Below are 22,281 nucleotides of genomic sequence, written 5' to 3'. Positions count from 1 at the left end.
TGGGCGACGGAGAGGAAGGATGATGCTATGATTCTCACAACCCGGGGGCCGGGAGACGGTAACGCGCTCTGACGAGCAACCTCGGTCACGTGACCTCCTGGCTGGCGGCGCAGCGAGGCAGCGGTTACGTCACCCTGGCCCCTGGTAGTGGTAGTAGTAGGGGTGGGTGGTGGTGGTGGTGGAGGGGTGGGCTGAGCAGCTGTTGCAGCTAGTGTGCCAAAGGGCTGCCCATGCTCGCTGCACGCCTGCCTCCACTGTCACAATCTGAAACCCAGCGAGTTTTTGCACATTCATACAAATCATGGACTTCACACACACACACACACACACACACACACACACACACACACACACACACACACACACACACACACACACACACACACACACACACACACACACACACACACACACACACACAAAGAGGGTGTCTACCAATTTTAATTTGTCAGGGAGTTGAACAAATGTTTTGTTATTCATCGGTCTTTAACAATCTTAAGCACCATCGAAAGACTTTTAATTTGATTTCTAATAGTAGTCGTGAGCAGATGTCAGGACATTTTATATGTTTTTACATGTTTTTTGTTTCATTTTATACTGCATTTGTCAATAATCAGAATTTATTACACCTGTATTTTGCCATTTTATTATTGTTTCTACTCTAACCTCTGATAATCTGTGACCATTAGAATTATTGTTGTTGGCAAATTACAGCTACATTATATTGTGTTACAAACATTTATTAAATGTTTATGTACTGCATCTACCTGCTAAATAGGGGATTTAAAGTACAGTGTGACCAGTTTTATGTCACGTTATGACAGTCAATTAATGGATTCATGACAATAGAATATAACAACAACTTTAATAATAATTTCATTGTTTATGTTTTCTATCAAGCAAAAATGCTGCTTTTCACTTTTTTTATTACATTATTTTAAATGAGTATCTTTGAGTTTTGCAGTGTTCGTTGGACAAAACGGGCAAACTGAAGGACATCACCTTGTGAAATTGCGGAGGTTCTCCGAGGTTTTTTTAAAAAGGAGAAACTAATCGACTAAATGCAGCCCTGGTATTTTTCTCCATCTGTCAATTGCCCTGTAAATACTCATCTGATTCCCCAAAGTGTTCTTTCCCTTAAATGCACAGCAACGATAATATACAGGCTGACTCCAGTATTGGATTTTTATTTGGACAGTGCAGTCCTGTGAGGAGATGAATGTCTGACTGGCTTCCTGCCATAGATTGTAAGTCTCTGCTCACTTTACTTTTTCTGCCTTTTACAGGAAAGATAAGTTTCCTCCTTCATATTCCACTTGATTAAATGGGACACACTCTCCAAACACAGCTGAGCTAAAAGCCTTAAAGATCGCAGATACCTATGTCGGATCTCAAACTCTCCTCCGCCAGGAACAAATGGCTCCAAGTGCCGCTGAGGACACACCCTGAAATTTACAAATGCGAATGCATGACAAAGGAGAAATCCCGATCCGTGCGTTAAATAACAACACGCCCCCCTCGAGGGGCTCGTCAAATGTGCTTCAACCACTTCTTGGCACGACGGAGACCAGAACAAGTCCTGGAGGACGAGCGGAGAGCAGAAGGTAGAGGGAGGGGGGCGTGATGTGTCGCTGAGGGGAGAGCTGGACACTGAAGTGACAGACAGAGGGGATAAACGAGCGCGCTGGCAGACTGCGTGCGCTGCGCCTCGAGGACGGAGGGGAAGCTCTGCTCCACTGATAATGAGGTGACCAAGTCTGAAGAAATTACTTCTGCGGCTGCCATCAGAAACTTTCCCGACGTCAGCCCTCTGAGACGCTGCACGGGAGGCCCGACAGAAAGCCACGTGACGCATTCCCAGGCTGACTGTGTGCACACATCCACCCAAAGTCAAAATATTTTGCCTTTACTTTCATTAAATGTCTCTCATTTGACATCTCTTCAGCATCTTTTTTACTCCGTTCGAACGTGTCCAGGCTAACGTACAGCGCCTGATGTGGGCAGAGCAACCAGACATCTGAGCCTGGGTCAGATGTCTGGAGCTCATCTGAACATATATCGTATTAGACACGTGACCTATATATGAAGATGAAGCCTGGGTGAGAGGTAGCGTGACACGAGTGCAGGCAGACCAGGGGCTATATCCTATTATAGAGAAATACACAGAATGTATGGTAATTAATAAAAAGGAGGTCAAAGAAGGCATTCATTAAAACGGTCTGCTGAAGCCAGAGTTCCTCCACAGTTTGTATTAATAATGATAATCAGATGATAATAATGATTAGATTAGCCGTATGCCATCCTTCTATAGATGAGCTCATTGTTCAAAACAAATATAATCACTGTCTTTAAATCTCCTGTTTAAGTTCAACACCCAAAGAATTTACGACAATGTGAAACAGAAAGATGCAGAAAATCTTGTTTCGAGCTGCGACCAGAGAACATTAAAACACTTTAACGAGGGAAATATGAAGAGCTGAAGCGACTGGTCAGCTAATTAATCGATTGCCTGAACAGGAGAAAATGAATCTGCAACTGTTTTGATTGATTGATTAGTTCAGGGCTCTCCAATGTGAGGATTCACTGCTTTTCTTTGTCTTATGTGACAGGAAATTGACAGTTTGGGTTGTTTTACATTGGGCTTCTGTAGACAACACATCCTGTGAATAATCCAAACAGAAAATGATCATTAGTTACTGATTAACATTCTGTTTTTCATCTAATCAGTTTATGAACTAATCAGTACATTTCTACAGCTGCAGGCACTGAACCTTTTTTTACCCCGACATTCAGACGGGGGGGTCAGCCCGGGTCAGGTCCTGTGGTCGGCGGTTGGCCGAGGTGCAGGAAACATGAAAGGAGCCAACCCACTTGAGACGCTTTCAGCAGAGAGGGGACAGAAGTTCAATGAATAAACATTAGTCTGGCTAGCTTCCTGGACCAGGATGACAGAACTGGACTCAGGCCAGGCCGATTCCCCAAGTGGCCCTGAAGGGGACCACTGAGACCCTGATCGTCCGAGAGTCCCAGACCCCCTTTTAAAGCATCATCGCACACCTTCGCGTCTGGCTCGCTCACTCCACACAAACGCCACATCTCTCCACTGGGTCACTCGCCACCGCTGCTGCACGGCCGATAAGCCGTGACACGGTTACTATGGCGACGTCCCACCTCTTCCTCTCCTCAGCAACGCGAGCTTTCATGCACAAACTGGGAGGTGGGGAGAGGAGGAGGAGGAGGAGGAGGGGCAAATACACCCATTTACACACTCGCATAGACAAGCATGGCATGGAAATCTCCTTTGATGCTGATGCAAAGAGACTGGTACACTGAAAAGCTCCCATCCTCCTCCTCCTCCTCCTCCTCCTCCTCATGAGATGGCTCTCTGGTCCTGGAGTGTGATGAGAGGGGAGGCAGGACGCACCCCCTGCCACTCAGTCACATGATGCCATCAACCATGACCACAGCCAGGGCCTCAACCATCCACGCCGCATCCATGTGTCTGATTTATTCATAACAAGGCTTCAATTATTCAGGCTCATGACCAGGTAGTGCTCCGAAACTATCCTAAAAGTGTTTACATGAAGACATCATCCATAATCTCAGCAGACCGCAGGACTTGATGTTAGATCCGTCCATAAATGGAAAAATTAAGACAACCACTGCAGGAAAGCTCACACTCTGATACACAGCAGCATTAAAGAAAGCCAGCTATGCTGTCTAAACACTAAGGAGATTAGTCCAGGGGAAACGTGACAATGTTCAAAAATAGTGTGCAGCTTTATCTACAGGCCTGGGTCGGTCTCCAGCTCGGCCTGCTGAAAACGCAATCATGGAGGGACCGACGTGTTCGCGCTGCTCACTGCTCAAACTGCGAGGGGCGACGCTGTTAGCCCGGCGGCGTCTGCTGAGCAGCCGTCCTCCTCACGCAGACAGGTGGGGGCTGCCCCGGGTGGCTCAATGCAGTAAGGGTGGTGCTCAAACTGGAATATTAAGAAGCCTGATGGTATACTGGGTGTACTCCAGATGAGTCACATAAACAAGAGATAAAGAGTTAAAGTCCTTCCTGGTTTGCTCCTAGCTGCTGAATCACTTGATATGAGGCCTGTTGTAAAAATGAAACAGGATTAAAAAAAACTTTGTTTCCTTTATGGACATCTTTGCTCCCTAAATCTGAATCTTCTTAAAGGTATAGTTAGTATAGTATTGTTGTAGTAGTATAGTTAGTTAAAGGCTGTGACAGCTGACAACTGGATATACTTGTTATATTAGTTACACTTCATCTTTAACAGGTTATTTTATTGATCTTTGAAGTAATACAGCAGCACTAATATTAATTACTCAATCAGTAAATCAGCAATAATAAAAACCTTTGTCCTAATTATTTAACTAAGAGTCGCATCTGTGCAGGCAGCTCTGTGAGCCTGCATTTAGGCACCGAGGTGCTTTGAGCTAAAGGCTAATGTCAGCATGCTAACATACTTCCAATGGCAATGCTAACATGCTAACATTTTGCAAGTAATATTCACTGTGTTCACCCTCTTAGTTTAGCATGTTAGCATGCTAACATTCGCTAAATAAGTAAACATGAAGTCCAGCTGATGGGACTTTAATAGGTTTTGCATGTATTTCGTCATAAATCAACATTTTGGACAATTTAGAAAAAAAAAAAGATGATGGCGTTCACCCTCACATGACCGCGTGGACCAAATGTCACAACAATCCATCCAATAGTTGCCCTGACACTTCACTCAAAACCACAAACATCAACCACATGATGGTGCTCGAGGAAAAGTCAGGACTGATCCTCTGGGGACCATGAACGGCTGCTCAAAACTTACGGCGATCGATGAAATAGTTTGTGAGACATTTCACTCTGGACCGAAGTGGCGGACCAACCTTCACTGCCATGCCTGGAGTCACGCTGCTACCACGGCGAAAACTAAAAATAACCTGACTTCCTGTGGCTGCAAACTCAAACCAATAGCACTGTACTTCTCAAACTAGAGGTCAACAAATGTGCTGAAAAGCAAACTTTTCTGAGACTCACAAGTTCTGAACAGATTGAGGAACAAATCAATTTAGTGCTGATGTCAGAAAAAGAAAATTCTGTGTTTTTACAGCTTAACAAATCCAAAGAACTCAATATATAATATTCTTTCCTTCCATGTGTGATCGAATAAATTCATACTTTGGGTTTCGTAGCTGTAGCTCAGACAGGATTGAGGTAACATGCGCTGACCATTTGTCATGATTATTATGCTGTAAATCATTAATATAGTAATTGAAACAAATCACATATCCTTGATGAAAATAATCATTAATTGCAGCACTACACAATTCATCTATTTGGTGCTCATTCTGTAGTAATACACGATCCTCCAGTGTGCAGCAGCCAATATTACAGAAGAGTTCAGTTGATGGTGTGGTTTGTATCAGTCAATATATTCTCCTACTGCTGGCTGTGTGGTGCCAACAACTGCGCTGCTTCAGGCTGCATATTACACGACTTTTCAGATCAAATTCACTCAATTTTCAACACCCCAAGAAAAATATGAACACCCTCGCAAATCAGCTACAGCGGCCTCGGAGGGCAGGCGTTTAGTGGACTTTCTGGGGCAAAAGGCTTGCACAGTATTGCAACATGTAGCAAAGAGATTACCTCCTGTGTCGGAGTAGAAAAACGAGTCAAAAGCCAGGACGGGGATCTACTGATAGCCGGTGAAATTAAAAGCCTCCCCATACCTCTGCAGCAAGAGTGGCCCAGCAAGCAGCAGCAACAAACCAAACCCAAGCACAGCAAGGCAGCACAGCAGGAAAGCAAAGAGGCACGTCAAAGGGAGATGTTGATTCGGCAGCACTGTGTACACACCTTGGCATTAATATAGGGGTCAAAGGGCCCACAGCGTTTGAACTCTTTATGGTCTACAGAGCTCTGGGAGGGAGGAAGAGAAGATAGGCCGATGGTTTTGGTTCAGACAAGCAATGAACAAATGAATGATGATCACAAAGGAGTCAAGCTAAATAAAAAAATGAGAAAAAGTTGAGTTAATGAACAATCAGATGTCATAAACAGGCAGGGAGAAATGACACAAGATGAGACTTTTTGCCAATTTGAGGGTTTGTTTGATAATGTATGGCTCAGACTACATTTGTGGGACTCATAATGGCTCATTTCTCATCCCAAACAGGACAGGCCAGAGATGGTGCCGGTGTGGAGGCCGTCTGTGCAGGAAGCAACCAAACGAAATATGAAACATATGAGTTAAGACAGCTAAAATGGTTAGGGCAAACAAGCACTTCTCACACGAGCGCGGCGTCAAAGCACTTCAGGTTTCACAGTGGAAGTCAGACTCATGATGCACTGATGTTAATGAACTCTGCTCACGATCTTTTTGACATTCATTTGGTTCAAATACGGCGCAGAGCATGCCATGCTGAGGTAGAATTTGAAATATCTTTACACGGCATTTCGCTGCTAAAAATGACCTTGTCAAGTGGAAAAACGATCAACTTCCTACGACTGCTGACTGAACCAGTGAAACTGTAATTGTGAAACTACTAGAGGTCAGAAGTGTGCTGAAAAGCAAAGAGTTCTGGGGTTATTAACTAAAGTTTCTTCACTTTAAAAGAAGCTACCGCTGTGGTTCTGATATGTCCTCTGCAGACACACACTCACATCTTCTAAGAAACTGAATCTATTCAGTGCTGACGTCATTTCACGCTGATACCATCAGCCACGGTAAATGTGTTTGAGAACTGGAACCTCAAGAGTGGAAACAGAGACCAACACACGCACTCACACACCCACACATCCCGACGAGTGAATGCAAACCTGCTCGTTGAGTTTGGGGTGAGAGGGTCCTTGGTGAATGAGCAGTTTGACGATGTGCTCGTCTCCCTTCCACGCAGCCAGGTGGAGAGGGTAGCAGCCCTTGTTGTCGGCGATGTTGGTCAAGGCCTCGTTTCGTAGCAGCGCCTCCACCACCTCGCTGCAGATGGAGGAAGGGACAGTGCAGGTCAGAAAACGCCGTGGCTAATAAATACACATGGCCTCTGCAAACGGCCAATCAATAGTTTTATCTTCCCGGTGGGACAATTGTCTGTGAGGGCAGACCTCGGTTAACGCAGGGCATGAACAGAGGGGCCGTAACGCGCTCCACAGACATTTCTCCCAGTCCCCAGAGTCATTCATCACGGATCTACCTGTGTCCATTAAGGGCGGCGTGGTGGAGAGGGGAGTATCCAGTGCTGTCCACACAATTCACATTGGGGCCCCTCCAGATGCTGTTGAGAACAGAAAGCATTGTTAGGAGGGAACACGACACACACACCAAACAAACACTTCAATGACTAAAGGTGTGACCGATTCTGTTTTGATCGCTATCTCAGGTCCCCGGCCTCCATCAGCAGCTGGTTCGCAACACAACCCCACCTACACACAGGTGGGGGCGTACATTCATGCACTCACTCTCTCTCTGGACAGCAATGATGAAGCACAGGCCAGCAGCAGCAGCCTTGAACCAGAAAACCAGGAAGGAAGAGAAACCCTATCGCCACTGAGCAGCAGCTAAGATGAGCTAATTACGTCTCGTTTACAGCAACTGTACGCAACCTCAGCCTGGCTATTCTGGGCCGTGTCATGAAGGAGAATGGGCTTTTGTTATGCGGTGGAGGCAACAAACAAACAAAGGAATGAGACGGAGCCAAAGCGGCAGTGAAGAGGGTGAAGGGTAAGGTAGCCCTGCGCTCTCATTCATGGAGCTGAACTCGGCTGTCAGCTCAGATTGGTTTGTTTTAAAATTACAAAAGAGCGCTGCGGTGCAGGCGATGATAGAAGGGGCGGCAAAGAGAGGCGGAGGGAGTAATTTAAGAAGCTAAGGGATGTCTGGTGAGACGGAGTGCCAGAGGCGGCGATGTGAGGCTCACAGAAAGACCTTAACACATCCTAAATAAATCATGTGACAAGGAAATCCCAGCACTCATGAACCAAATATCTGAGACCAGAGTCATTTGGCAAACAGAAAGGGAATGGGAGCAAAACCGCTGGGCCTCACAGAGAATCAATCATGAATGGAGAGAGAGAGAAAATAAAGAAAGAAAGTGAAGAGGAGTCTTACTGACTTTGTTTTAGTATTTACTTTGCTTTTGATTTATTATAGAAAACTGTCTCAAAACCAATGCAAACTACTGGCAGTAGGACAGCTTTATGAATTATGCTTGGATTTTGATGCATTTTGAGTCGTTTTTATGAATAAAATCTTTCCAAAAGCACAGAAAAATGAGGTTTTAACCTTGTTAGCATGTCCATATGGTGCTTTTGTATGAGCTACAAGACATATGAGCAAAATAAGCAGTCAACGCCACCCTGGACCTACAGCGGACCAATGACGGTCTCAGAAATAAGGGATTTTTTTTCATGGAACAAACACCTAAGTATGTATTTTTGATGAACAGGCGTGAGTTTCAGGGGTTTAATCAACAGCAGGAGAGAAGCGGCACACATCTCCAGCAGTTGAACACACTCAATATGAACTGATCCATGACAGGATCAGTGTGTCGAAGGTGTGGCGGCAGGATGCTCAGCCTCCTCGCGTCAGCTTCAGTGACACTGCGCGACTTTGCTTCACACACACGGCCCGATTTTGTCGCAGTAATGGCTGTTTTGCCCCCCTAAAATAAATCTCCCATAATAGCTCAGAGCAGCCTGCAATTACACAGTCAGAGCCGTCTCATTAAATAAGTGTCTTGGAGGCTCTATGGCCTGCAGAACAATGGGCCTGACGGAGCGCAGACACACAGGGATGCACCGCTCCACTAGTCATAAGCTAAGCTGTTTATTTCTTACAGCGGGCCGTCTGGGTTTCATCTTACCAAGTCAGGCACCCATGAAGACATGGGGCATCAAAAGCAGGGCGTGCCAGGAGGAAACACTCCAGTGTGAAGATGCGGTGGGAGGAAGTGCTGGGGCTGGATAAATTTCTGGTTGAGAGGGCGAAAATGTGTGAGCTTCGATTACGTCGGCTCGTGAGGCATCGCGCATTCGCACACTTCCTCTCCAGTCCTCCCAAACCAGCGGCCAAATGTGCAGTTAAGAGCACAGCGGCGCTGCCTCGTGCCCGGCCGTTCGACACACAAAAAGGGAAAACCGAGGCAGGAACGGACCTCTGGTTGCTGTCCTAGATAAAGAGTTATGTAACGGCTTACAGCAAAAACCCCACAAACAAATTAACATAAACATGAACAGAGCAGCGACTACGACTGGAGAATTTAACAGATTCAGGCACGGGGCCGTAACGACGACCAGAGGAATGCAAGACGACACGCCACGAGTTTGGGAACAGAACTAACGTGACGTGATTCCGCTGCATTAATTGTCACGTCATGCAAGTGAACACTGGGACATTTCCTCTGTGCTTTGGAGACATATTACATTTAAAGAACATCACTGTCGGCCTTGTGTTCAGAATTTTTGAATAAATAACTCAATATGTTTTCAGCTTGCAGTTTAAAATATCAGTGCAAATAAAGAAAACGCGTCATGAGACGTATTGCGAGACTTCCCGGTCACACTCAAAGCCATCATTTCTAAAGACAATCTGGAGTAAAGGCTGAACTTTCTGACGCGTTTGCACACCGGTCCTCCTCTGCAGTCCCGGCTCTGCTGCGTCATTGACAGAAGTTCTAAAAATGCCCCTCAGAAACACAAACACTGCGTCACGTCAGCCACATGACAAAAACAAGACCCAGCAGAGGTGTAATGCATCACAAACCACAGCACGATGTCACTCTCTGGGTTCCATGTCTGCGATATTACGGCTCTAATCCTGCTTAATGAATCAAGATCACCTGCATGCAGAGGGAACAAAGATGTCCCCTCATTACATTTTTCACTGTGTTTAAACGGGCTGTAAGCGGAGCCGCCTGTAGTAGCGGCTTTAAGTGCAGTCCAAGTGTTACGTCCTCATTTTGGCAGCATGGTACTCAAGGGCATGAGTCAGAGTGGTGCTCGACAATCCACTTCATCCTCTTACTACGGCTCACGACCAACCTAACTGAGGGACGGGCTTAGGCCCATAGCAGGGCAACGGGCAAAACAGAGTAGATTTGGTTGGGGAGGGGGTACATTCATGTGAACGGACTGAGGAATTCCTGTTTGAAAGGCTGAGCTAATCCTTAATTTCCCTGAGGGAATATCAGCGGGATGAAGCTGGAGTTTGAAAAAGATTCTGGGGGGCTATAATTCTGTGTTGCACAAAGCCCGGCCGGCGCGAGAGGTGGAGGGATAATAACATTTTCCCTCTTTTGTGTTTTCTGTGCATTAGTCTGTTGACGCTGGTCGCACAGACTGAAGTCATTTTAAAAAGAGAGTCATTTCTAAAATATGTGGGCTTTTATTCTGAAGTCTAAATGTCACAGAGCTCAGTAATTAAATGCACAAACAGAAAACACTTCAGCCTGAACAAACTGACTAAAATATCGACTCAATTAACTGATGCTTTAAATATATCCATCAGTCCGATTCAATCCAGTTTATATCGATAATTTAATCCATATTCACTCATCTGTCAGACAGATAAGCAGGCAGAAAAAAGCAGAGATGTGTCAGCTGTGATTAATGTGTGACTATATGACTGTACCGTACTTTCAGTGCACGATGTGAAACACACATTAAGGTATTCAAAGTAAAAGCTACAATATTTCCAGTGGAACCAAAAGTAATGACGTGTGATAACATGTTTGTTTACGGAGCTCTGGGGAATAGGCCAATCAAAATTCAGCCTTAGGTTTGAGCAAATAAGAGCTCAGGTGAGTGGGAACCCGGCGTCAAATAAACAGATTTGTCCTCCAGCCTATTAGCCGTGTGACCACACTGCCAGGGATTAGTCGAGCCGCGGGCACTGAGCCCAGCAGTGACTGGCTCATGTCAGCCACCGTCGGGAAAATTGGGCTTAATTATGCGTACTGCTGGCGGGCGCTGAAACCAGATGCCCCGCAGCCCGACGGCCAACCTGAACATCTTCTCCTCAGCAGAGAGAGACTGAAGTACCTACCAGCGTCCTCCAGGCCTGCTGAGGAATACCCGCACTGACTTAATGAGCTAAAATCTCTGGCAAGATACCACGCTGGGACCAAAGAACTACAAGTGGAATAAAGTAGTGCACACTCATCATGAGGGCTGTATTAAAGGGTGGCACATAGACAGTACTGCTCTGAAAGAAATTAGGCAACAAACTTCAGGTCTATGACACAGCTATCACAAGGCCCCGACACGTCTATGACTAACAACGGTTACAACTATTTCACAAGACGCTTTCTTGATCATGTGGTTAATGCTTCTTGATTTTCTAGAAGTCCTGATGAGCTCATATCTCATTGAGGCAGCAAGACTGTTACGTAAAATAAGTAGAAGCCTCACACAGCTGTTGGCATGGCTGTATTTACACAATGGTGTTTTAAACTAAATGCCCCCAACAGCGTGCTAACATGCTCACAATAACAAGGCTAACACACTTCTGTTCAACGGGCTTAACGTTTACAATGTTCACCTTATTGGTTTAGCATGTTAGCATGCAAAAATTTGCTAATCTGAACTAAACCAGAAATACAGCTGCGGCTGACCTCAACATCTGGTCTAAATTTCATGCAAATCCATCCAATAGTTGTCAGAAGATTTCACCCACAACAACAATTGTCAATTTTGTAGTGGCACTAGCTGAAAAGTCACAGGATTACCAAAATTAGTAGGATTCATCCTCTGGGAACCATGAATATCTGGACAAACCTTCGTGGCACTCCGCTCAATAGTTACTGCCATCCATAAAGCCCCAAAAAAGCACCGAAGAAGATTATTGCTGAATGTATGAGGCAAGAAGTCCTCAAAATTGATCAATAAACGATCTTACAAAAGGTGCACGACGATAAACGTTTTAACGAGGCGAGCGAAATATATTAATCTTGTTTTAGTGCTCGAGTAAACAGCTCCAGTTAAAAAGGAAGAGAAAACATTGCCAACTCAGTCTTCGTGCACTTCCTTAACAAAGCCTGATTGAGCCTCCGTGGCTCATAAACGCAGCACAGTGCGCATTTCACACAGCGGCTGTGCTGCAGCAGGAGGTGTGAATGAGCCACGTGTGCCCACAGACGATGATGATCAGAGCGGTCCAGTGGGCTCCAGCACGATCGAGATGATGGGCATGAAATACACTGGCGGCAGGCTGAAAAGGTGGGAAGAGCGTAGAAAGGAAAGAAGAAAAGAGATGCGATGGGGCGAGAAAAGACAGAAAACACTCAATAACAGCCTGTCGTCCACCAAGCTGCCATTTCCCACACTGACTTCACAGCAGATGCCACTGCACAACCACGCAGATCTCCCCGTTTCACGCCGGCATCCCCTGAACGCGGCGTCTGCCAGAGCGAGCTGGTGTTCAGTCTCATCGAAGATCTTGGCGGCTGGATGGGCAGTTATTTTCAGGTATGGTGACAACCCACTTCTGGAAATAGCACACCACTTCTGTCTGATCTAGTTGAAGATTTTGGCAAAAGCTGCAGTTTGCTCACCGTTCATTAGCAAAAGTCATTCTTTGACTTCGACAGCCATTGCTAATGTTGCTATTAGGCTTTGGAACCAGAAGACTTGTGTCACACCTTATTCATACGTTCTGCATGACAGAATTTGTGTATCGCTTGTTTGCCAAACTGCTGAGTCATGCTGAGGCCGATCCAGTCCAGCATAAGCTTGTCACAATTAGTACACAATTGCCTGATTGCAATTATTTGAGCAGGCTGCAGTCATTGTGCACACAGCTGGATGAAGCTAACAGAAATGTTTCCATCACCACTTCCATGTTGTTTTCCACTCTCTGAGAGTTGACTGGCCCTTTTCTTATGACACTATCTAGCCGTGCTCCCTTCTTCTGCCATGATTTAATGGCACCTGAGTGGAGAATTACCGACTGTTTATCTCAAAGTGCTTAACTTCTGATATTTGCATAATGGTAACTGATGGAAACAGACAGCAGTTTGCATTTTCTTTGCAGATTTTCTGTTCTGCAAATTCTGTTGAAGTTTGACTACATGTGGACGGAAACCTAGCTAATCATGGAAATGTTGCAACAAATAGAAAGAATTAGATATGTTTCCGTCAGCTAGCTGAGGCAAATTGACTTTCAAAGCCTAAAAGGCAAACAGAAATGTATTTTTTATTTACGTTTATTTATATGTAAATCAAGATTAAAGGACAGTTGATTCATTAATCACAATTATTTCTATGATAATTAATCGTCTAAAACTTCATGATTGTGGCAGCCCAAGTCCAGAGTACGTTGCTATGCATGTTTTGCACAACTATGAAAGCAAAAGGGAATCACAGTTTTTAAGATCTGGGCTCATTTGTTTGTGAACGTATTGAGGACACTGCCGTTACTCTGGCTCCAAACACAACATGTTTGAAGTCTGGGGGTGGAGCGGAGGTTGGCGTGGACCCAGCAGGTGGGCAAGGAGACTGCTGAGAGCAGCAGAGTGGGAGAGAAAGAAGACGCCAGCCAGCAGGCCAGACAGATGAAAACGTCTGGGTCGGGGGCTGCTCATTGCCGACGAACACACGTGTGGGCCTGACGTCTCCGACTATTGTGGTACCTCTTCCTACAAACGGGTTCAAAAACAGACGCCACACACAAAGATACGCCACAACCTCTGCAGCCTTATCTTTCCCATCTGTCCATTTGTTATTTTAAAGTTTTCAGTGAGCGGGGTGAGACAGAGTTCACATAAACATGCGCACAAAAGGCCGAGTTAATGTGTCTGCTGCTGTCCTGCTCACATGAGCGACTTTCTGTTTCTCTTAATACAGGAAGCACAGAAAGAGGGAAACTACAACAGAAACCTGATGTGTCTAAATAGTGAAGTGATGTGTGATGTTGTAAAAAGTGCCATTAAAATCATCATCATCATCATCATCATCATCATCATCATCATCATCATCATCATTGCTGCCTGGCACCCTTTCAAGATATATCCTCTATTCAGACAACTACTAGGAAAGCTTTTGTCTCCAAATTAATAAAGAAACCCCTGACCCACTTGGATGAAAGCTATTTTCAGGTTCTGCACCCCCCCACCTCCCGCCTCCCGCCCTCCACACACACACACACATATGTGGAATTCATCACTGCTTCTACTAAGTGCCTTCCTGCCTGCTTTCTCAGACTACACAAACACGGCCTGTAAACATACGCGCCGAGCAGAGCATCCTTAACTCAGATGCTCCTGGAATGCTAACATGGTGGTGTTGGATTTCCCAGCCGCCACCGCTCCCTCTTGGGTTGAACCGGCTACAGTTTCTTTCAGTTCAGAGGTCAGCGATTGACGAAATGCGACTGCCAGACCTGCTGCTTTCCCAGCCGCGAGCTACCTCGGTATGATCTGAGGCTCTTGCCGGTACTGTAAAAGTGATAGAGGCTGGCTTGTTAACACCGTCTGCCCGCACAAGCAGTGAGACAGTTTGCATGAACACTGAGAGTGACTATGAAATCCAGCCAAGGACTGAGGGTGTCAGATTCCCGTTGTGAGCCTGTCGTCTGCAGATACATCAATCCCAAGTCCTACAGTGCACCTTCACACTCAGTGAATCCTGCACGAGCAAAGATCTTAATGACAGAGAGAGCTCCCGGGTTATTTTTTATTCTTTTAAAGAGGACAGTATGTGCTAGTTCTTACGCAGCAGATATTTTCTCGGCTGACACTCTCACAGCATGGGTCTGCTTGGGATGAGCCAGAAATTGTGGATGTAATGGGATGGAATGATCTGGAGCTGTGCCCAAGCCTCTTAAAATGCTAACCGAGTCATCACACATAGAAATGCTCTCACCAGCTCTAAGAGAGAGGAATAACACATTACAGAGAAAATACATTTCAAAGAGGCCTTGGTGAATATTTTAAGCTGATCGTTGTGACCAAATGCTGCGAAAGCTCCACTTGTATTAGCCGACAGGAAGCGTTAAGACTAAATGAGTAGGATACTCTTAATAGGTGGTCCAATTCCAACCAAATGACATCTCAATTTTCCTTATGAAGCTAAAAAAAGCAAAGAAAAGGCCCAGAATGGTCTTTCGGGGCTCATATGAATATGAAAAGGCATCATTCTACGCTTTGTCAGTGGGACAAAGGACATGGCTGTGAAGCTGGGAGACGAGCCCTCATCTGGCTAAGCTCTCAGAGCGTCTGTCCAGAACTCCATGCATTCCTCTGTTAATTTCCCCTCAGTGGGCAGGCACTCTCTCTGCCAGGGACTTGTCTTACCTCCGGTCTGACCGCAGCAGCTGCCTGTGTTTGGACAACCCCGGCCAGGAAGTGCTAGTGAAGAGCTCTTCCTGTAGACCCCTGGGATCAAAAACAGACACAGGGCCCGAGCAAAAACTACGGTAGAGAGGAAAACACTGCAAATGCGTGCCCTAAAAAAGACCCCGACGTGGCCTAAATAGTTCCAGCAAACAGTGTCATCACTGTCAGTCACCACTGCACGGCGGTGTGATGAAGGTTACGCCGTGACCTTACCACACAAGGAAGCCCTGCCCAGCTCATTTTGGCGTTAATGGAGCACCGTGGAACAAATGTTTGGGGCGGCGGCCGTGTTAAACACGCAGGGGTCAATGCCTATCCCATGGCAACCCCTGGGATGCAGCCTCCTGGGAAGGCAGACATTCCTCAGAGCAGAGCTGTACAACTGCCTCGTTACAAAAACACTTCAAGTCTTGACATGCGCCCCATTCCAGAGCAAGAACGCCAAAAATCTAGCGGAGACACACACACAGCACACCTTCAAGGAACTGCAATGAAGCCGATTGGGTTAGATCATTCGTCTGCATCGCCTGTGGTTTAATCTATGCAACAAGCAGGTATGTCTGCGCAGAAGGCCTAATATCCTGCTACAACAGCAGGAGACACAACAAGTCTAATTAAATGGCTGTTTAGGCTACAAACCAACTTAAAAAAAAACAGATGTTTTATCACACGAGTGGAAGTCGGTGTGATTGGAATAAAGCGGAGTGCAGCGGGGGTGTGAATAACTGTTGGTTGTGATGTCAGCATGTAGAGAGTGCCGTGCATCCCGCGCTCCACGTTCACATTACAACCGACGCAGGCTAAAATTTGGTCTGGACAGATCCTTCAGATCAAATCCCCTCTGACAGGATTACAGGCCTACACTTTGCAACAATGGATGACGAATGGGCCACAAAGCAGTTCTGGTAAAGGAAAGGAGACGCTCACATTCACACACCAATCCAGTCTGTGCCACTGCAGAAATTTACCATGAAGTCCTTAAAACGTATTGACACTTTGATGATGCAAACTAAATCAAAAGACATAAACAATGGCAGCAATCCTGCTCACTAATCCTGCAGATTGTTCTACTCCAAAGACCCTGTTCTGTAAACTCAGGTGTCCACAAGCTACAGGCTTTTCAACTCTGTGTACCACTGGTTAATCCATTTCCTGCAACGTCTAGCCAATAATTTCCCAGAGCTTCCATTGCCAAACATTGATTGCTCAAGTCAGAATAGATGACACAACGGGTTCTTCAGTCCGCCCACAGACGTACGAGGGAGAGACAGAGCCGGCCGTGACTGCGTGACATCTCTGAATTGGATTTGTGATTAGAAGGGTTTAATGCAATTACCTTGAGTACACTGCGCCGTCTGCTTTAAGTAACACAACGATGCATCACCTCCAGCTTCGGCGCAACACTTGTCCCTCAAAAGAGGGTGGCTGACAGGGGGCTCCCAGGGGAGCAATATTAGATTTTGATTGACAGACTTTCACCTGCGTGTGCTCGGCATTAAAGTAAGAGTGAGGAGAAACCACTTGTAGGCTTCTGACATGCAGCACTGAGCCTGCGCTGGGACTTTTATCTTAACAGGTCTACTTTTATCTATCTGCAGACGTATAGATAAAAGCCTCCACAGCCTTGAGGGGTAGCCTCTTCTCAACAACAAATCTGTTCTTTCTTTTCTCGTAGGGTCTTAATATTACATACAACACAGTGGCTAACTCGACAATGGATGCATTATGAAATCGTATGTTTTCAGTAGAATATATTTCAGGCCGGGGAAATTCAACCGCAGTGTCAGTGCAAGCTTATAGATCAGATAACATCTGCAGGATGAAATGAAACTCAGAGCTTATCAGGTGTGTTATATTGTGTCTTATTATTTAAAGTTAAAGGGATGGCGCATGGGCTGCACGGTGGCGCAGCAGGTAGTGCGTGTGCCTCACAGCAAGAAGGTTGCCGGTTCGATCCCCGGGTCAGGCGGGGCCTTTCTGTGTGAAGTTTGCATGTTCTTCCCGTGCATGCGTGGGTTCTCTCCGGGTACTCCGGCTCCCTCCCACAGACCAAAAACATGCTCATTAGGTTAATTGATGACTCTAAATTGTCCGTAGGTGTGAGTGTGAGTGTAAATGGTTGTTTGTCCTTACATGTTGCCCTGCAATCGGCTGGCGACCGGCTCAGGGTGTACCCCGCCTCTCGCCCATTGTAGCTGGGATAGGCTCCAGCCCCCCGCAACCCCGAAAGGGATAGGCGGTATAGATAATGGATGGATGGATGGATGGGATGGCGCATCAGAAAAAAGCCTGGCCAAGCTGCCTCCTCAATACACTGGGAGGAATTTGATCTTATGTTATCAAAAACAGTCACCAGAGAGTATGGACGCACTGCTTTTATCAGTATTTTAGGCAAATATTTCCTGTTATGCAGACCAGAGCTCCAAATCAGGTTTATGCACTTTAATATGAGCATCTACCGACGGTGTGTGCACAGGTGGCACGGGGACAGGGATGACAGCTCCTGTGCACTGACTGTATTTGCTTTCTAATCTCTAAATCAGAACTCGGCTAATAAAAGGAGCATGACAAAGAGCATCGGCGACGAGCTTCACAGGAGCAGCTAAACCTTTCTAACCTACCGAGGAAGGTCTTTCATGACGTGAAGAGAAACCACATCAAATGTTCATCTCACCAAGGACTTCCTCCTGTGACCACTGACACAGAGGAAATCTGCCAAGCTTGCACCTACGCAGCTTAAGTTAGGAAAAGGGGAGGGGGGGGGGGGGGGTCAAATTCAGGGTTGTTAAAAAAAAAAAAAAATTCCAAACAGCAAAATAATGCTGCTTACAAAGGAGAATCTGGCTCTGAGAACTGGCTTCCTACTCCACCTTCAGCAGTCACTGCTCGGGTCTAGACTGCATGTAAGCAATTAATAATACATCTGTATTAGTTTTTAAGGAGACCCTGGGCTGTTTTGTTGCACATTTCTGGAGGTAAGTTGCACAATGACCTGCCAGGCCAGTCATGCACACTACAGCAGGGCTGTAGGGAGCTAACAAAGAAGCGTGCCACGGCTTCTGCGCTGCTCTGCTTTAGGGTTGTGTTTGTTTGGCAATGCCACAAAAACATCACTCTGTGTGACTAGCAGAGGCTATTTCAAACACTACGCTGTTAGCTACCACAGCACACGATCACACGGTATTTGACAGGGACGTTACTAGCTGTCTCCCATTCAGATATATCCGCCTCGGTCCTGATCCAGAGCCTACCTGAGCAGGCTGGAGAGCGGATGAGAAGAGGCGCCGTGCCCGCCGCTGTTGCCGCTTCCACCGGTCCCATACGACCCGCTGCCGGTGCCAGCGGACTGTCGCTTCCCGGATAAAAGCTTCTCCACCGCGGCCAGGTTTCCCGTCCGCGCCGCTTCCAGAAGTTCCTGCTCCTTCCCCATCGCGGATCCTAGAAAAAAATCGAAGGAGGCGCGGGGAAGAGAAGAAAAAGGGGGGCTTGGTTGCGGGAGTGAAATTCCTTTGCGCTTCCCCCTTTTTTTCCCTCCCAACCTCAAGTTATTCCTCAGTACTGACGGTGTGGCGGAAACAAAAGCTCCCTCCGCCGCTGGATCCGTCCGTCGCGGTCCACGGTGCCGCTGGCGCTCGGGGGGGAAAAGTTTCGCTCAGCAGCACGGTGCCACCATCGAGCAAACTTCCTCTGACCAGTCCCCTGAGCCTCGTCCGTCACTTCCTCGAAACTGCCCTTTCTTTCTGCATCTCCAATCCAAAACCCTTCTCTCACACACACACACACACACACACACACACACACACACACACACACACACACACACACACACACACACACACACACACACACACACACACATACGCACAACCCCTCGCACCCCCGCCCTAGCTGCTTGATAGAGAAGGTGGATGAGCGTAAGCAAGATGGCGCCTAGACTACCCTGTGTGTGCAAAAGACAGACGTTATACCCATCCAGTGCTTTAAATATCTGTGTTACTGTCAGATTTAGAGTCCACAGCAAATTCCTAACCTAACCCTTTAATTATTTACTGTTATTAGTCACTCGTCTACATATTATATGCTAGACTCTAGTTGAAGACATATATGAGAAACTTGAATTCACTTTATCAGATTTATCTGCTGTGAATTAGCTGACACTGTCAACAATGACTAGGGCGCGTTGTTGGAGGTCGTATCAAATTCCTCCATGGGTGTGAACAAGAACATTTTATCAGGTGACACGGACAACCCATGAGGGATAAAGGAAACAGTATGGATGGTCTAAACTGTGAATAAAGTGGTTGCTGTAGCGTTGTTTTGAACTAATGCTGTGAGAGTTAAGTAGGTGCACTGTATTCGAAACCTTGTTGCTAACACTCATTGCCCAAAACAAACAAACAAACAAACAAACAAACAAACAAAACAGCACAGGCAATAAAAGTCTGGGTTAACACTAGTGTGTTAGTATTGCTGTGTTCATTGTTTGCTAGCAGTGTCTATAAAGTTCGTTCAAAACAGGAAACGGAAATCAGGGGGCTGTGCGACCAACAAGCCGAGAGAACCCTAAACTAGCCAGGATGCTACCATTCCGCTTCCACTCTTAGGAATGACTTAACATAAATACATTTATAAGTACGATCATCGTAGCATTATGTGTTAGCTGCCTTGTTGGCTAACCTAAATTACTAAACCAACCACTTAATGTTAGCTTACCTCCATCCGTAGCTTGGCTATATTTCTGCTGTTTTGTTGACGCCTAGCTGCAGATAAGGTAGGTGCATGTTGTTTTTTCATCCAATTTCTTATCCAGCTGTGTTCATTAAAATGAAACCATATACTCTTCGTTGAGACTACTTTTCATCTGAGTATCGATGGTAGAAATGTTTGACGTGTAGCGACAGTGCTTATGCCGGGTATAGAAGCCAAAATGCTAACTGTCTAGCGTTAAACAAACTGGTAACTAACCAATAAAATACGTTGGTGGTATTACAGAATCCGAAGTCGGGACTCAGTGATTATGGCCGACCCTGCACGGATCAAAGCTGAGGCTGTACCTGAGAGAGCAACGTCTGCTAACGAGGACCACCCCAACGTTAAATCAGCGGAAATTGAAGATGTACCAGAAACAGCAAAACCTACAGATGAAAGCAAAGAGTCATCCTCGCAAGAGCAGCCCAAACAGGAGCATAAGTCTGTGAGTTCTGGAGATTTACTTCTCTAACATCGGACGAGCTGCCTTAAAGTGATCCCTCATTACAGTGAAGCAAAGTAAGATCAAGGAATATTAATTCAGTGGGTGTATGCAAAATAGATCAGAGACAAACAAGGAAGCAACAAAAGCTGGAATTTGATCAGAGTATTTAAGTGAAAATTCCCGTGGCAATATTGATGTGTTTGTGGATTTACAAAGGGCATCTCATTGTTTTTAGTGGCTCTGAATAAGTTTGTCTTCCACTGTGAAGGAAATACCAGCTGGGGAGGATGAGGAAGAAGGAACCTCTGGCCAGCCTGCTTCCAAAAGACTGAAGGTGGAACCAGAGAAGAAGAAGGAGAAGCGCCACAAGGTCGATGAGGATGAAATTCAGAAGATGCAGTAAGACAGATTTCTAGCAAAGGATCATTCACATCCTAAAAACACCTGTTGGGAGTCTGATCCCAGTAAACCTCACCATCACCCCCCTGCTCTTCTTGTGTCTGGCAGAGTTTTGGTGTCATCTTTTTCTGAGGAGCAGCTGAATCGTTATGAAATGTACCGACGCTCCGCCTTCCCCAAGGCTGCAATTAAGAGGGTAAGCATTTATTAACACTGACAGTGTTTTCAAGTCCCTGAATCTTCTTTACTGGGTTGATGTCCTTTTTTTTTAGCTGATCCAGTCCATAACAGGATCATCAGTGTCCCAGAATGTGGTGATTGCCATGTCTGGTATTTCCAAGGTGTTTGCTGGGGAAATTGTTGAGGAAGGTGAGTGGCAGACTTACAAAACAGAACATTCAGACTGTATAAGCTGAAACTTATGAGGAGATCCTTATAATTTGCACAGTTCAAATGTGACTATTGTGTAGTGAAATAGTTTGTCTTTGTCCTTACAGCATTGGATGTTTGTGAGAAGTGGGGAGATACACCACCGCTTCAGCCCAAGCACATGAGGGAAGCGGTGAGGAGATTGAAGAGCAGAGATCAGATTCCCAACTCCAAGTACAAACACATCCTCTTTCACTGAGATGCTTTTGATTGTATGGGGACTATGCGGCTCCACAGCATGTGCAGAACCTTTCAAAAAGCCTCTGTCGCCATATTGCAGCCAACAAGACTGATAATTCTCTGCTAACGAAGCAGGCCCAAGGTCAGTGACTGTAGTATCAAAGAATGGTCATTACTCTGAAGCTGCCATTCACCTCTAACTGTCTGTGTAAGTGCTTGATGCAACATTACAGTCACGTCTTATGGTTGTAAATACAGTAAGTTTTATACTTATGAAACACTTTGTTCACGTTTAGTTAATTTAAAGAATCGGTGAACTTTTTTTTTGTTGGGAATGTTATGTGATACCTTTTAAGATAAAATGGCTTAAATTACAAAAATGTGCCCTCGTTTCCTTTTATAGCCATATTAACACACTTAGCTATTCACTTGATCAAACATTTGGGTCCTTTTTTAAAATTATAAAGTCAAATTATAAAAAATAAAACTGTCACATTGCTCAAACCTTCTCATGGTTGACATGACTTGAGAAGAGGTTGGTCAGGGTGTAATGATATGGAACCAGACAAAATCTGACTTATTCAGCTCATCTCAGAATCAATTGAGTGAGTCACATTACTAAAATAACTGGAGGTCAAGTTTCTGTATATTTTAAAACAATAAAACCATGGATGTGATGAGTGTCGACTATTGGACAGAAACATGCATTTTTTAAAATTGAAACTTAACGGCACGAC

At 45.6% G+C, this 22,281-nt stretch overlaps 2 protein-coding genes across 3 annotated transcripts in view; one reads left to right on the top strand and one right to left on the bottom strand.

Moving 5' to 3' along the window:
- LOC139335744 (ankyrin repeat and SAM domain-containing protein 1A) overlaps positions 1-19,257 on the bottom strand; it is a 66,264-nt gene extending 47,007 nt beyond the window's left edge. The window contains exons 1-5 of the mRNA XM_070969510.1: positions 19,176-19,257; positions 18,594-19,103; positions 7,207-7,287; positions 6,836-6,992; positions 5,873-5,935 (exon numbers count right to left, since the gene is read on the bottom strand). Coding sequence (XP_070825611.1) covers positions 5,873-5,935; positions 6,836-6,992; positions 7,207-7,287; positions 18,594-18,772 — 480 coding nt within the window. The 5' untranslated portion in view covers positions 18,773-19,103; positions 19,176-19,257. The remainder of the gene's footprint in view (positions 1-5,872; positions 5,936-6,835; positions 6,993-7,206; positions 7,288-18,593; positions 19,104-19,175) is intronic.
- A 592-nt stretch (positions 19,258-19,849) lies between these two features.
- On the top strand, positions 19,850-22,229 carry taf11 (TAF11 RNA polymerase II, TATA box binding protein (TBP)-associated factor). Of its 2 annotated transcripts, none has more exons than XM_070969507.1 (6): positions 19,850-20,113; positions 20,335-20,536; positions 20,805-20,935; positions 21,044-21,131; positions 21,208-21,304; positions 21,433-22,229. In XM_070969507.1, the coding sequence occupies exons 2-6, from the start codon at positions 20,360-20,362 to the stop codon at positions 21,561-21,563; spliced, it is 624 nt and encodes a 207-aa protein (XP_070825608.1). In that variant the 5' UTR covers positions 19,850-20,113; positions 20,335-20,359; the 3' UTR covers positions 21,564-22,229. The 2 variants fall into 2 exon arrangements, with proteins under 2 accessions (XP_070825608.1, XP_070825610.1); XM_070969509.1 differs by having other exon boundaries at positions 20,014-20,117; positions 20,344-20,536; positions 21,433-21,919.
- The last annotated feature ends 52 nt before the right edge of the window (positions 22,230-22,281 follow it).

The sequence above is a fragment of the Chaetodon trifascialis genome, chromosome 8, assembly GCF_039877785.1.
Source record: "Chaetodon trifascialis isolate fChaTrf1 chromosome 8, fChaTrf1.hap1, whole genome shotgun sequence".
NCBI lineage: Eukaryota > Metazoa > Chordata > Actinopteri > Chaetodontiformes > Chaetodontidae > Chaetodon > Chaetodon trifascialis.
Note: the sequence above shows the minus strand (reverse complement) of the source record. Positions and strands in the feature narration are given on the sequence as shown.